The sequence below is a fragment of the Parasteatoda tepidariorum genome, chromosome 10 (assembly GCF_982258835.1).
Source record: "Parasteatoda tepidariorum strain Cologne lab strain chromosome 10, Ptep-v5.0, whole genome shotgun sequence".
Lineage (NCBI taxonomy): Eukaryota > Metazoa > Arthropoda > Arachnida > Araneae > Theridiidae > Parasteatoda > Parasteatoda tepidariorum.
In genome coordinates, this window is record NC_141764.1 from 41,240,318 (window position 1) to 41,254,252 (window position 13,935).

Consider the following 13,935-nt stretch of genomic DNA (forward strand, 5'->3'; position numbering starts at 1 on the left):
AATTGGCTTTTGTTTTACAACTTTTTTATCTTTGATTTATTATAACAAATTGTTTTATAATTTCGGATCATACATTAATTATTATGAACAAAATGCTTTTTATCGTCTGCTATGCTTAAACAATATTTTTTAATTGAATGAACTCTGATTGCCCAGTAGTGTGGTATCATTTGCAAGTTTTGGCTGATGTGGAATCACATCTGTCTTTAAAGATCGTCAGCTTTTATAAATAAAAACAGAAGATAGTTAATACGTAATTATACAATTATTTATTGCTAAAAGCAGACTATTATTTTATGAAGCAGATTGCAGCTTTCTCTCTTTTCAAGTGATACATGTCTGATTTTACTACGTTTTAAGTTTTTAATCAATTCTAATATGTTGGGTTTTAAATGTTTATTGCACTTTTGTTTTAAAAAAATGTTCTTATGATGGTTCAACTTAATTTATATACGGATTTTTAAAAAAATGTTTTTTTTTCATAAACTTGATAATAGTTTTTTTAAAAATGTTACCTAGTAAATTCTCTTAGTCTTATTTACCCATTCTGTCACGTTTATAGTTTTGACAATCTGTATTATTTATAATCAGAGTTGACATTATTTAAATCATCCAATTTTTTTTAAATGAAAGTAATATATGATACTTTCTTGGAGTTGTATTTTCATTTATAATTTTAATTTATATTTTTATTAATTATAAATTAAAAAAAGCCCGGAGTTTTTGTGTAAATGTACTTATATGAAAAGACAGGGTAAATGTTATTTGAAAAGACAGGGTAATTTTTTTTCCCTTTCAAGTATGAATCGTGAATTATTTTTTGGAGTTAGAGTTGATTAATAAAATGAGGAAAAAAATGATAATTTTAATGTGTGTTTGATTCTTAATTAAAATCTTTAGCAAAAAGTGCCTTTTACCTGAAATTAAATTAATTGATCACAATATTTTAGAATTCTGATCTCTAAAAAAAAAAAAATGTTTATAATTCAGAATTTATTTCGTCATTTAGGGTTATTTAAAAGCTCTTGGAATGGCTAGAACTGCTGAGGTGAAGAGAGATGCCAGAATGGGTGAAGCTGAAGCTCGCCGAGATTCACAAATAAAGGTCGATAATGTTACATAATATATTCATAACATTTCATACTTTTAATCGTTACTAATATGCAAGTGGCATCACTTTTAAAGTTAATACAGTTATATGTATTATTTTTATATTGAATGTACTTCCTTAATATTTAAGTACTTTATTGATTTGTGTTTTGATCTGTATACTTTTTCATTTTTTGCTCCCAAAGAGTTTTAGCCAATTTAATTTACTCAATTATAGGTGCCAAATTTCTCAATTTTTCAGTTATCCTAATTTTTTCTTGCGACTCCTCCTAATTTCTGTTTATTTCTCTCTTTTTCTGTCTGAAAAATACCTTTTTAATAAAGTTCTTTTTATTTACCAATTTTAAATTAAAATTAAGCTTAACAAACATTGTATTTTTTTCTCATTTTATTAAAAAATAAGCAATAACAAAATCTTTTCATTTATTTTGTTTCAAATAACATTAACATAAAAATTATTTAATTTTTGTTTTGAAATATTAGCAGCTGTACCACATATAAAATTTTAATTTCTGCTCATTTAGGTTAATTACTAAGTTATACATATGAATTTACATCTTTTATAATTTTTGTTTTCTAAAGCAGTTGAGTCTTAATTAATTGTTTCTCTATGAGTGATTCTTCATTTCATAGTAAAATAACATAAGGTATTTTCACTTGTGTGTAAAACTGTGGAATAATATTAATTTAAAGTGCACATAATTTTAATCACTCATTAATATTGCTAACCATTGTACAATTATAATTTAAATTATAGAACAGATTCCTGATTAATTTATTCATTTAGTTTAAAAGTATGAAAATTATTGCTCTTTATGTGTTTTTTTTTCCCTAAGATAAGAATAAATTTTCAATATTTGTAGTGTCCCTAATTTAATATCTTTTTAAAATACTATTTATCAAAATATTTTTTTATCAGTAATTAACAGTATTATGTTGGTTACCTTATGTTTTAGTCCACATACCTTTTTAAATGTTTCTTGTATTTTTTTAAAAATTAACATTTTTTAAAAAAAATATACCCTAATTATGAAATTTGCATTTGAAAAATGTTTTTTTAAATTTTTATTAATGAAATTAGTCATTCTTTTTTGTTGAGCTTTATTGTTGTATGAGTATGTTCTCTATAAAATTGAAATATTTAATTTTAAACCCTTTGAATTTTTTTTTTTTTGAATGAAATTTTTTAATGAATGAAACTAATGATTTTTTTTTAACTCTGGTTCATTTTATTATATATCCTACAAGAAATCTTTTAGAATGTTATTTTTAGCCAAGTTAGTGTGTATTCTTTAAAAAAAATTATTTTATTGTTTAATATTTTTATCAATGAATCAAATGAAAGCATGTAAGATATTTTTTAGGAAAAGTCAACAGGTAAAATTCAAGGTTCGTTATACTTCAGCTAATATAGTACAGGGTTCCCACGGTCCTTGAGAGTCCTTGAAAGTCCTTGAATTTTTTTGTTGCTAAATTTAGGTCCTTGAAAGTGCTTGAAAAACGTCTTAGGTCCTTGAATTTGTCCAATACTGCCGGCGGCCCTTTTTATAAAATACCCGCGGATCTTTCTGTTTTGTTCTCGAGCTCTCTCACGTGGTTTTCAACGCCACCGTTTCTAACCGGGCCTAGCGTCTTGGTGTCTGCCAAGCGCGCGGAGCACAGCAGACAATCAATGCGTTCGGTGCGAGACTCCACTTCATCTTCTGTCGCATATGCTTAGATCTTCTTTTTTCTTATCGAAACTGGAATACTCTCGAATTTCGTAACAATATGTACCTTGTAGTTTTCAATAAATTTGCCGTTTTACCATCCGCACTTGTCCTTACGCTTGCGTCATTTCAAAACTTTATTGTAAAGCGTATTCGCAAAGGCACGGCTTCGTATTTGTGTTATGTAGTTTAGACTAGTTATGCCTGGGAAGTGCTATTTTAATCCCCAATGGATGGATAATCAAGCTTATAAAGAATGGATTTTATCGATGCCCAAAAAGAAGTTCAGAGCCAAGTGCCGATTATGCATGAAGGAGATCGATATCGCGAAAATGGAAGAATCTGCTCTGAAATCACACATCAAAGAAAGGTAAAACAAAAAAGCAGTCTCATGCCCTGAGTTCTCTTTTTCCAAAGACATGAACATCTAATTCATCTGGTGTAAATACTCCTTCAGCATCGTGTGCCCCATGTGAAACAGAAACTTTAGTGGCCGAGGTAACATTGTCTTCTTATCTGGTCAAAAGGAATGTGCTTGATGCTGAAATTCTCTGGAGTCTAAAGTGCATCACTAGTAATTATTCATGTAACTCCTGTGAAGGGATTAGTAAATTGTTCTCCAAAATGTTTGCTGATAGCTGTATAGCGAGACAATTTTTTTGTAGTGCCACAAAGTGAGCCTATTTGGACTCCTTTGGATTGGCACTATACTTCAAAGGGATTCTTATAAATGAGCTGAAGAATGTTGATTACTACACTGTACTCTTTGATGAGACGTTAAATCAGTCTCTACAATCTAAGCAGATGGACATTATGGTAAGGAATTGATAATAAAGTTTGCACTAAGTATCTTACCTCCCAATTTATGGGTCATGGAACTGCAGAAAATATTTTGTCCTCTTTTTACAAATGCATGGATGATGGTTAAAAGCTCTCTAAAATACTTCAATTTTCCATGGATGGACCCTATGTCAATTGAAAATTCTATTAGAAGCTTCAGTGTGAATTAAAAGAGAAATATTCCCACCAGGTCATATTCATTGGCAGTTGTGGATTACACATAACGAATAATGCTTTTAAACATGGTGAAAATGGGATATGTTCCTTCTGAATTTTTTATTTTCAGAAAGAATTGTTGCTGCATAACATTTAGAGAAGGTTGTGTAAATTATGGATGAATAATTTCAGACACGATGTTTAATAGAGGAGAGGAGGGGGTTATGGAATAGTCATGGAATATGGAATACCTAAGATTTAGCTCTGTCTTTCATGCAGCCTTCACATGGAAATATGCAGGATTAAAGGATTTCACCATTAACACCTCATTACCATTAGTTATAGATTGTGCTGAAAATGATTTTGTGAATTAATATGTAAAACCAGCAGGGTTGTTTTTAAAAAAATATAAATTTTAGTCCATAATACATATACTCTCTTCTCTCTATATAGGCAAAGCATTTAGGTATTATATTTGAAATTAATTATTGCCACAACAAGCATTGTTGCTTCTAGTAAAATAGAAGAGAATAATTTTTAGAATTGGTCTTAGATTAAGGTCCTTGAAAATTTTGTTGAGGTTCTTGAAAAGTCCTTGAAAGTCCTTGAATTTCAATCTCATCATAGAGTGGGAACCCTGTAGTAAAATCCGTATTTATGAAAGTACTAAGTTTTTTTTATCTCTGAAGAGTATTTTAGTTCCTCCTATAATTGCATATATTCTTAAAATTTATTTCATTCAATAGTTTTTTTAAATGAAATTCACAATTACTGTACAAAATTTGTTAATAAGTTATATTTTATTTTTTTATGCATTTTTATATCTAGGCATGGAATTTATTTTATTATTTAATGTGAAAATAAAAAAGATAAAGAGCCAAGGGAAAAATAAGCATTTAAATGCAAAGAATTCATGTAAAAAATAATTTTTTAAGGAAATTTATATATTTATTACTTATGGATAAGCAGTTCAGAAAAGCATTTAAAAAACATTCAAACATAAAGTTAATTACTATAAAGATAAAACCATTAATATACATATGAAAGATTTCAGTAAAAAAATTGTCTTTTTAATTAATAAAACAGTTTTTTTTTTAAAAATTATATAGTGGTTAATTCTTTAAATAAGCCATTTAGAAAGATTAACATTGCCTGTACCTGATCTCAATCTTTTTCAATCAATAGATTTCAAGTTGATTTTGATTGTATTTTTAGTACTATGTAAAATATATGTAAGAAAAGTTTTGACAGTGGAGTAATTTTTCAGTATCCTTAAAAATTTATTAGACAATATAAATCTTTAAAAAAGAAAAGAAAAAAAAAATATTGAAAACTGAAAAATTGAGGGTTTGGAAAAAAAATTCATAACAGTCAGACAATATCAAAAATTGAGAAAGTTAACTTGTAATAGATAGAAATATGTATCTAATAATGATATAAAGCCCTTTTTAATGAGAAGGTATGTAATTGTACTTTCAGGAAGCTATTGCAGAAGAGGAAAGGATGGCAGCTAGATATCTCAATGACACAGAAATTGCTAAAGCACAGAGGGATTTTGAATTGAAGAAAGCTGCATATGATATGGAAGTTAACACCAAAGTAAATAGCTATAGTAATTCTTGAATACAGATTCTGTTTTTTTGGGAAAATTGCAAGGTTTAGATATATATGTTTTTTTAAATATTTTTATTTATAGAAAGCTGAATCAGATCTTGCTTATAATCTTCAAGCAGCAAAAACTCGCCAAAAAATTAAAGAAGAGCAGATGCAAGTAAAAGTTATTGAAAGAACTCAGGATATCCAAGTTCAAGAACAAGAAATTATGCGAAGGGAGAGGGAGTTAGAGGCCACTGTAAGACGCCCTGCTGAAGCTGAAAAGTATAAATTGGAAAAATTGGCAGAAGCCAACAGGTATTTTTAAAGGAATTCTTTTTACTCTTAATTTAGAATTATTCTATTTTATTTCTGGTATATTGAGCACAAATAATCATTATAAAATAGTTTTGTAGAAATAAGCATTGATTAAGCAGGGGTCTGTCCAGGCTGAATTTACTACCGTTTAGTGGTACCTTCACAAATTCAATTTTAGGTAAAACGGTAGTTTTACAAATTCAACTTAAGGAAAAACGGTAGTTTCACAAAATACTTTTTCTTAATATTTTATTTTTGTATCCCTTAAGAAACAATAACTCTATATTTTTACCATGTTTTTGTATTGATTTTTTTATATAATTTTTAATTTTTCACAAATTATATCAAAATTTTCACAAAATAGGTACCTTTCAGAAAAGCCTAGACAGACCCCTGTAAGTAAATACAGATCATTATTTTTTGTAAAGGAATTGTAAGTATTGTCGGCAAGTGTAACAGCAACAATGCCAGCACACAATCCTTCACCTATGCCCCATGAAAGGCATCTATCGGGAATGTGGTCGTGACCAGAAAGACAAGTTACGCAGAATATATTTTTTCTTCACTCGCCCTTCGCAGGACATCCATCCGTTTGCTATAACCTTAACAATGTTGGATGTACCTTGTAAAAAAAGAAAATCCAATTATCGTTTTTTTAAAAAAAACGAACTATTAAAACCTAAGAAAAAATAAAAAATAAATTATTAAATTAAAAAAAAAATATTGTTACTTGAAACCTTATAAGAAATGCTATTACTTAAAAACTTATGACTGTAATTAAAATAATAGATGTCAGAAAATCACATAATTTAAATTGGTGTTTTGAGGGGTAATGTAAGCATTGAGGCACAACGCTGCTAGTGAATGATTGTATTTAAGTAAGAAGTGAAAAGGTTGGTGTGAAAAGGAGGGCAGAATAAGTTTAGGCTAACAAGAAGAATAACAATCAGCTTACTATATGTTTTTTTTCTGGGGTTTTAGTTTGATATTTCTTTCTTTCTTTTTGGTGTGGGCAAGTACATGTTTTCAACCTACCTACTTCATTTCCTGCAAAACAACTAATGTTGAATTGCAATTGAGAATCAAAATTTTAAGCCTTTTACTCCATCAATTTTGTTCACATAAAGTTATTGGTTTTCTTAGCATGTGATTTTAAATTTAATTCATCACACTGATTCGCCTCTTGCAGGCAGATTCTGATTGAATATTGACAAGCTGGCTGGACATGTAAGGGTGAATAATAAATGTCTAATTAGAATTTTTACATGATCCAAGCTTGTTGTGCTACAAAAATTTCGCTTTTTTGTTACTAGCCTTGATCAATAAATCTTTAAAAGTAAATTCAAATTTGTGATATAATCTATTAACAACATTAAATGTGTTAAATTTTATTTTAGAAATCGTGTCATAATGGAGGCGGAAGCAGAAGCTGAAGCAATCAGGGTAAAATTATTTAATTTTTTATAAGCTAGAATAATTTTGTACATTTTGTTTGTAATACTTCAAAGAATTTTTTTTTATGTATGTAAATATGTGTATGTATTTGTCTTTCTTTTTAGTAAAAGAATATTCTATATTTTTTACTGATTTTTTTTTTCTTTATATTTTTTAACTATTACTTGAGAGAGCAGATACTGTTTGTCTTTAAATGATTTTTCAATTCTGAGAAGTTTAATAGTTAAAAATTTATTTAGTTCCTGCTTTTAAAATAATTTGGTAAACAATTTGAATTAAGGAATAGAAAAATTCCTGAATGAAACTCAATTTTAAAAATTTTAATTTCTTTTCTAAAATTCTTATGATTTATATTCTTTAGCTTAGAGGAGAAGCAGAGGCTTTTGCAGTGGAAGCCAAAGCGAAAGCTGAGGCAGAACAAATGGCTAAAAAAGCTGATGCATTTAGAGAATACAAAGATGCAGCAATGGTAGACATGTTTTTGGAAACTTTGCCCAAAGTAAGTGAACATGAAATAATTAATTCATATAAACTATATCATTGGTTTGTGAGCATATTTATTAATTTGATATGAATGGTTATCCTCCACTATAAAGAATTCTTTGCTTTTTTTATGATGCTAATTTCGTAACATTTTTAGTAAATAGCCTGGGTAGCTTGTCAAGAATTTTGAAACTGAGTAGTGTTAGCTGTCTTTTGTAGAAATAGTTGTCTGCTTTTTACTGTCTATTTCACTTTAAAAGTATTATTATTTATATGAAACCTGTGGGAATATATAAAATATTAAAATATTTTTCCAAATTGTAGAATGATCGACAAATTATGAAACAGAGTATATGTTGTAGGAAGCTAAAAAAAAAAATAATAAATAAATAAATGTATAGTTAATTTTAAAGGTATATGCATCAGGTTGAAGTTGAAAGAAGCTTATAGTTAATTATGTTCATGTAATGTAGCATGTAAATCTTCCTAAAATTTTTAGTTATGTTATTTTTAAGATTTATTCCTTCAAACTTAATATAAAATAAAAGTTCCTTGAAAATTTTGTATTATAAATTAACTTTTTTTTTTAACAAATGGGCAACTTGGTCAAATTTGCTTATGAATTTACTTACAGAGCTTTTTTTCCCTATAGATACCATAGAAAATTAGTGAATACTAAGAGTTGTGTATTGATGTGTATTCACAATGATTCTCTTCTTTCTTTTTTTTCCTTTTTATTATTATTACTTGAACAGTATTGCTGATTTGCTTTTACTTATCCATTTTCCTAAACTTTATCTAGATTTGAAATCAATTATCTATTCAATTATACTTGCATTTTTAAATCCATCTTTATTCTAATTAAATCTTTATTAAGAATATATAAGTCATAAAGTGTTTTACGTTCAACTAGCACTGTTACTAGCTTTCGACTTTATAAAAACCAATATGAAAAATTTAATTATTTATTTATTTATTTTAATGTATATATTTATTTGTAAGAAGTTTAACAAAGAAGAAATATTTTGGTCTCCTGTTATCACAAGATCCATATTGATAGCCTTAAAAGTTATGTTAAATTATTATTATATTTGCTCTAGGAAGAGAAATGGCCAATACATTTAACAGAATAGGCAAAAAACAGTGCAAACTACATACTATTGGTTGACTGGACAAATATACCTTTGACTATACAAAAATATATAAATATATCTATAAAAACTAACCTGTAGCTTCTAAATAAATAAAAATATAATTTTCTTTTATTTATTACAAACATTTATATAAATTGCGCAATGAATTAGTAGTTACTAGGATTACAAATACTAGAATTACATTATACAGTAATAACAGTAATAAAAGAAATACTAGGTTACTAATAGTAACCTAGTATCTCTTTTATGAAATAATTTCATTTCTTTTATGAAATAATTTAACACTATACTCTTGTAATATAACAAAAATTGAAAGTGTATCACGAACATTAACGGGAAAATGGCTGACCGCGCGGGCACCAGATTCGGGAAATTCGTTGTCCGTGGAAAATTTTTGACCGCCGAGGACAGGTGGTTTTTTGAGCCCTGATTCAGAGGGTTCCCCCTGAGTTCCGGGTTTTTCGTATTATTATTCTAAAAATTAAGAGTATGCATATGGTTTTTCTGGTAATATTGCGAAATTCCGTGTTTTACAAGGCTATTTGTTCTCGGACTTTCGCTGATCAAAAACTTATAATCTGGCAAAATTTTCACGGAAATCTTCATTCTAATATCAAAATTTGAATTTTTCTCTTATTCCTGATAAGGAGACTCTTACATTCACATGATTCTTCCGCCAATTGATTATTTTCTTTTGGTGGGTTTTCGCTATTTTGAGTATTTGGAATTGCATTGAAATCCGTTAGTATCGCAATTCCTATTCTTGCGGGTCGAATATTAAACACCGATTATTGTATTCACCTTTGTTTAAAAGTTACACATTACTGTTTGTATTAACATGGTTTAAAAATTCAATGTCGTGATTTATATTCACATGATTTTAAAATCCAATATCGTGATTCTTTTAAGTTTTTTCTTAAATTAGTTAATGTTAAGGTGTGATATTCTTCATTTTTATGTAATTTAATTAAAAATATTATTTAAAAAAATTATGTTAATTACAAAACATGTATGGTATATAAATTGATATCGATTTTTTGCACATTAATTCCAAAACAGATTATTTATTTTTTGAAAATTTCTGAAAACATCTACATAGCATGATATCTATGCATTTTCAACCGACTGAGTTTAAGGTTTTTGCATTTTGTGTAGATAAAATTGTGTGAAGTATGTAGTGTAAATGTTTAAAAAAATAAATTATTTGGATTATTTCATATTAAAGTATTAATATTGTAAGAATATGTTAGAATGAAATCATTTTAGGTCTGTTGTAACTATTTTGAGACTATTTTACATTTTTGAAGCAACTGAAGTTATTAATTTTGGAGTCTTACTCCAGTGGCAGCCTTGCCTTAAATAACAAAGGCATGTAATTTTTTTAGAAACTTTTATAACTTGTTTATATTCATACAAGTTCTCATTATTTATTAAAAAGAGTGCAGCTTGAAAAGAGACTTTTACGTGCAGTATCTTTAGAGTGTTAATGCTCTGATATGATTGCAATTTTAAAATTTAACTACTAATTTCAGAATTACTGACTTCCTTAGTGCAGTTTTTTCTTGAAACTTTATTTTTGTTTAGTCTGTAGTATCTATATGTATTTTATTTTAAAAATCTCAATATTTTTATTTAGGTTGCTGCTGAAGTTTCAGCTCCATTGTCTCAGTGCAGGAAGGTCACTATGGTTTCATCAGGTAAAGGTGACGTTGGGGCTAGTAAATTAACAGGTGAAGTTATGGATATAATTTCTAAAGTTCCACAAGTTGTAAGTCAGTTGACTGGGGTGAACATCACTCATGTAGGTATTTCAACTTTTACTTCCTCTTAACTACAGAATTATTTTCCTTCCCATTTAGCTTAACCAAATATAACTACTGATTTGAATAAATTAATTTTGTAATGAAAGTGCTTGGGAAAATGTAGTACTTAGCCATACTATTTCTTAAGGTGACATTTCCATATCTGTTACTTAGTACCTGATACAGAGAGGTTCTTACAAGTTTTATGAATTTTTTTTCTCCAAAAATTGGCACAATTCAGAGAAATATTTTGTTGTTTGCATGGAATTTGTGGTATTTTTTAACAAAACTGAACAATTCGAAAACGTGACTTCTCATTATATTGTCTCAAGCTCTTTAATTACATGAGAGACATAAATTATTTAATTTTATCATTTTAACAAATAATAAGCATTGTTATACGTATTGCCAAAATTGCTTTATTAGTTCATTTAGTTTTTAGTGGGATATTTACATATTTTATCAAAAAGATAAACTGGTAAAGATGAATTTATTATATACATTTGCAAATTTTTCACTTATACTTAAGTTATATTTTATAATATAATGTCTACAGATGTGACTAAAAATAGTTTCAAACAAAGATTACACTCTCCTTCATTGTTTTGTAGTTTTTAATGATGTAATTATAAATTGTTTAAATGAAATCATGAAGTCACATAATTTATTTGAAAAATTTATAATTACATCATTACAATAGTTGTAAGTTTGTAAAAACTATTTGGCAGTTTTAATACATAGTTATTAAAAAAAACTACTTTACTTGTTTTAAAAAAGTGGTATTTTAAACTTTATATAACTTCGGAGGTGATGAAAAGGACAAAATATTTGCCTTTGCAAACATTTCATAAATAGTTCATTTTCTAGTATTGCTTTTAGGTGTGTAGTGGCAGGTGAATTAATGTCTAATATGTAAACATATTTTTGCTGTGTAACTGATTTTTTAACTTTAGAGACTGTGCAATAAATTTTCTTTCTTGTTTCCAAATGGCAGAAAACTAAAGGAACCAAAAACAAGGAATTAAAACACGTAAAGCCAAGGAACTAAAAACACATTATCTAGAAATATAAATAATTATTATTATTTTTTTAACAAAGAATTTCATGTAGCTTCTTGTTATTTTGTAGAAAATAAACATGATGCAAAAAGACCCCTCATTTTCTCATCTTAACTCTTAAATACATCTATTTCATATATAACTCATTCACCATTGAACACTGTTAGCATCACCAACTTAACAGGTCACCATCACAATAACCTGTTCACACACATCCGTATCTGTTTCATAATGGTTTTTCTAAATATCCCCTTTTATTGCTTTTTAAAATTAAAATTTTAGCTCTATTTATATGTAGTATAATTGTGAAACATTGTGAAAATAATAATAATGTACTATGATGCAGTAAATGTTAGTTCTGAAACATACTGTAAATGAAATGGGCAAACAATAGCTTGTGATAAAGTTTTAAACATCAAAAAAGAACATTTTCCTTTAAAAATGTATACTCCATTACTCAAATACTATGATAATGTATACAATGTGCAAGAATAGTATTGAAAACCATAATTCTTTAATTATCAGCTGCATTCTCTAGGATAAAAACAAAGTTTAAACATTCAATTTTGTAAAGATAATTATTGAATATCTATAACTTTGGTATCAGACTGTTTAAGAATTCTTTGTAGTTTTCAAATATATATATATATTTACTATATTTCTGATTAACAAAAACTTATAAATATGGTTTGGGCTGAAAAAGATGAGAAATGATCGTTTGAGCTGAGAAAGATGCGAAATGATGAAGGGTTGCAGCATTAGAATGTTTAGAAAAAATGCAGATTATGTGCTTAGCTGACTTTCATTTTTATTAATGCATATTTATAAAGGTTTTTCTTAATATTTATTCTGATTCAAATCTTGTTATAATAGAATTTGTAGCTGCTTGTTGCTTGTCTTTTTACAAGATTGTAAACAATAAGTGCATGTCTGTCTTAATATAAACAACAATAAACGGTTAAGTTTGCCCCTAAAATATGTAGCATAAAATTTTTAAACTTTGTAGATTGAACGCTGCATACAGACAAAATGGATTGCATACATTTTTGCCATATTAGATTTTTTGTCTAAATGGACTTATAAATGAATAATTTTAATATTGAAAAGACTTGCATTTATTTGACTAATAAAAATACTTAAAAATTTCTTCTAATCCTTAAAATATATGTCAAATAATAATTATAAATTCCTAATATTCTTATGATTCCTAAATGTTTTTTAACACATTTGGTAAGTTTTTAAAAGAAATACTGTAATAAGTTTTTTGATTTCTTTAATTCATCTAAAAGTTTATAAAATATTTTTGCAATTTTTAACTTGTGGAAAATTTATTGTACGAAAAAGAAGGTACTCATAGCTTTTTAATATTTTTTAAATAAATTTGTTAAAAATATTTTTTTGTGTTATATTTTATAAAACTATCATTTTTAATTTTATCATTATATTAATTTAAAAATATAATAAATGTATGATCTAGATATGTGAAAACTTCCATTCTCTACATAAAAAAATTACGTATTGTTTTCTAAACTAGCAGTTACCAATCGCTCTCATCTATGGAGCCTTAAACAATCTACCTATTTTTAGCAGAACCCTGACTTAATAAATATAATTCAAATTATTTTGAAAATATGTAATGTTTTTAGAGATGTAGTTTTTACGTCAAACAATCTGGAGTGGTAATTAGTCTAGTTCTAAATTTACTTTTGGTGCATACATTAGCACATTATTATAAAGTTTAATTTTACTCTATCTTGAATTGTTATGTTCAAAGGGAAATTCTTTCTAAATGCATTTCATTATTTTTCAATATATAGTTATTAAAAATAAAGTACATTTCTGAATTTTGTAATCTTTTTGCTGGTATTTTACTTAAATGATCATGATCATAAAATATTATTTAAATTATAGATTTTTTAATGGATCTAAATATATTTGCAAATGTTAATAAGTCTACCAGTAGTAAAGTGTTCTAGTTCTTGGTACCCTTCAGACTCTTCCACGAAATCCTAGTGTTCCGCGAAACATTTTCTATTGAACTACTGTTCTAAATTTACAGTAAAATACTACGAACTATTAACTAGTGATAGTGCTTAAATTTTGTTTCATTGAAATTGATTATGTATTCATTAAATTATGCATTCTAACAATAACAATTTAAAGTAAAAAAATAAAAAATAAAAAAATAAAGGGTTATTCTGATATTACTTGGCTTACACAAAAGTGATTATCATAGTAATTTTGTTTATTTTTAAGT

The 13,935-nt window shown here is 27.0% G+C and overlaps 1 protein-coding gene across 3 annotated transcripts in view; it reads left to right on the forward strand.

The window, feature by feature from the left end:
* The window catches only part of LOC107441511 (flotillin-1), a 41,897-nt gene that overhangs the window by 15,402 nt on the left and 12,560 nt on the right, over nt 1–13,935 (forward strand). For 2 of the 3 annotated variants that reach the window (XM_071184622.2, XM_016054799.4), the window contains exons 6-11: nt 1,010–1,105; nt 5,295–5,414; nt 5,512–5,726; nt 7,124–7,169; nt 7,543–7,680; nt 10,455–10,619. In XM_071184622.2, coding sequence (XP_071040723.2) covers nt 1,010–1,105; nt 5,295–5,414; nt 5,512–5,726; nt 7,124–7,169; nt 7,543–7,680; nt 10,455–10,619 — 780 coding nt within the window. Of the gene's footprint in view, nt 1–1,009; nt 1,106–5,294; nt 5,415–5,511; nt 5,727–7,123; nt 7,170–7,542; nt 7,681–10,454; nt 10,624–13,935 lie in introns of all 3 variants that reach the window. The other variant, XM_016054798.4, reaches the window with a different exon arrangement.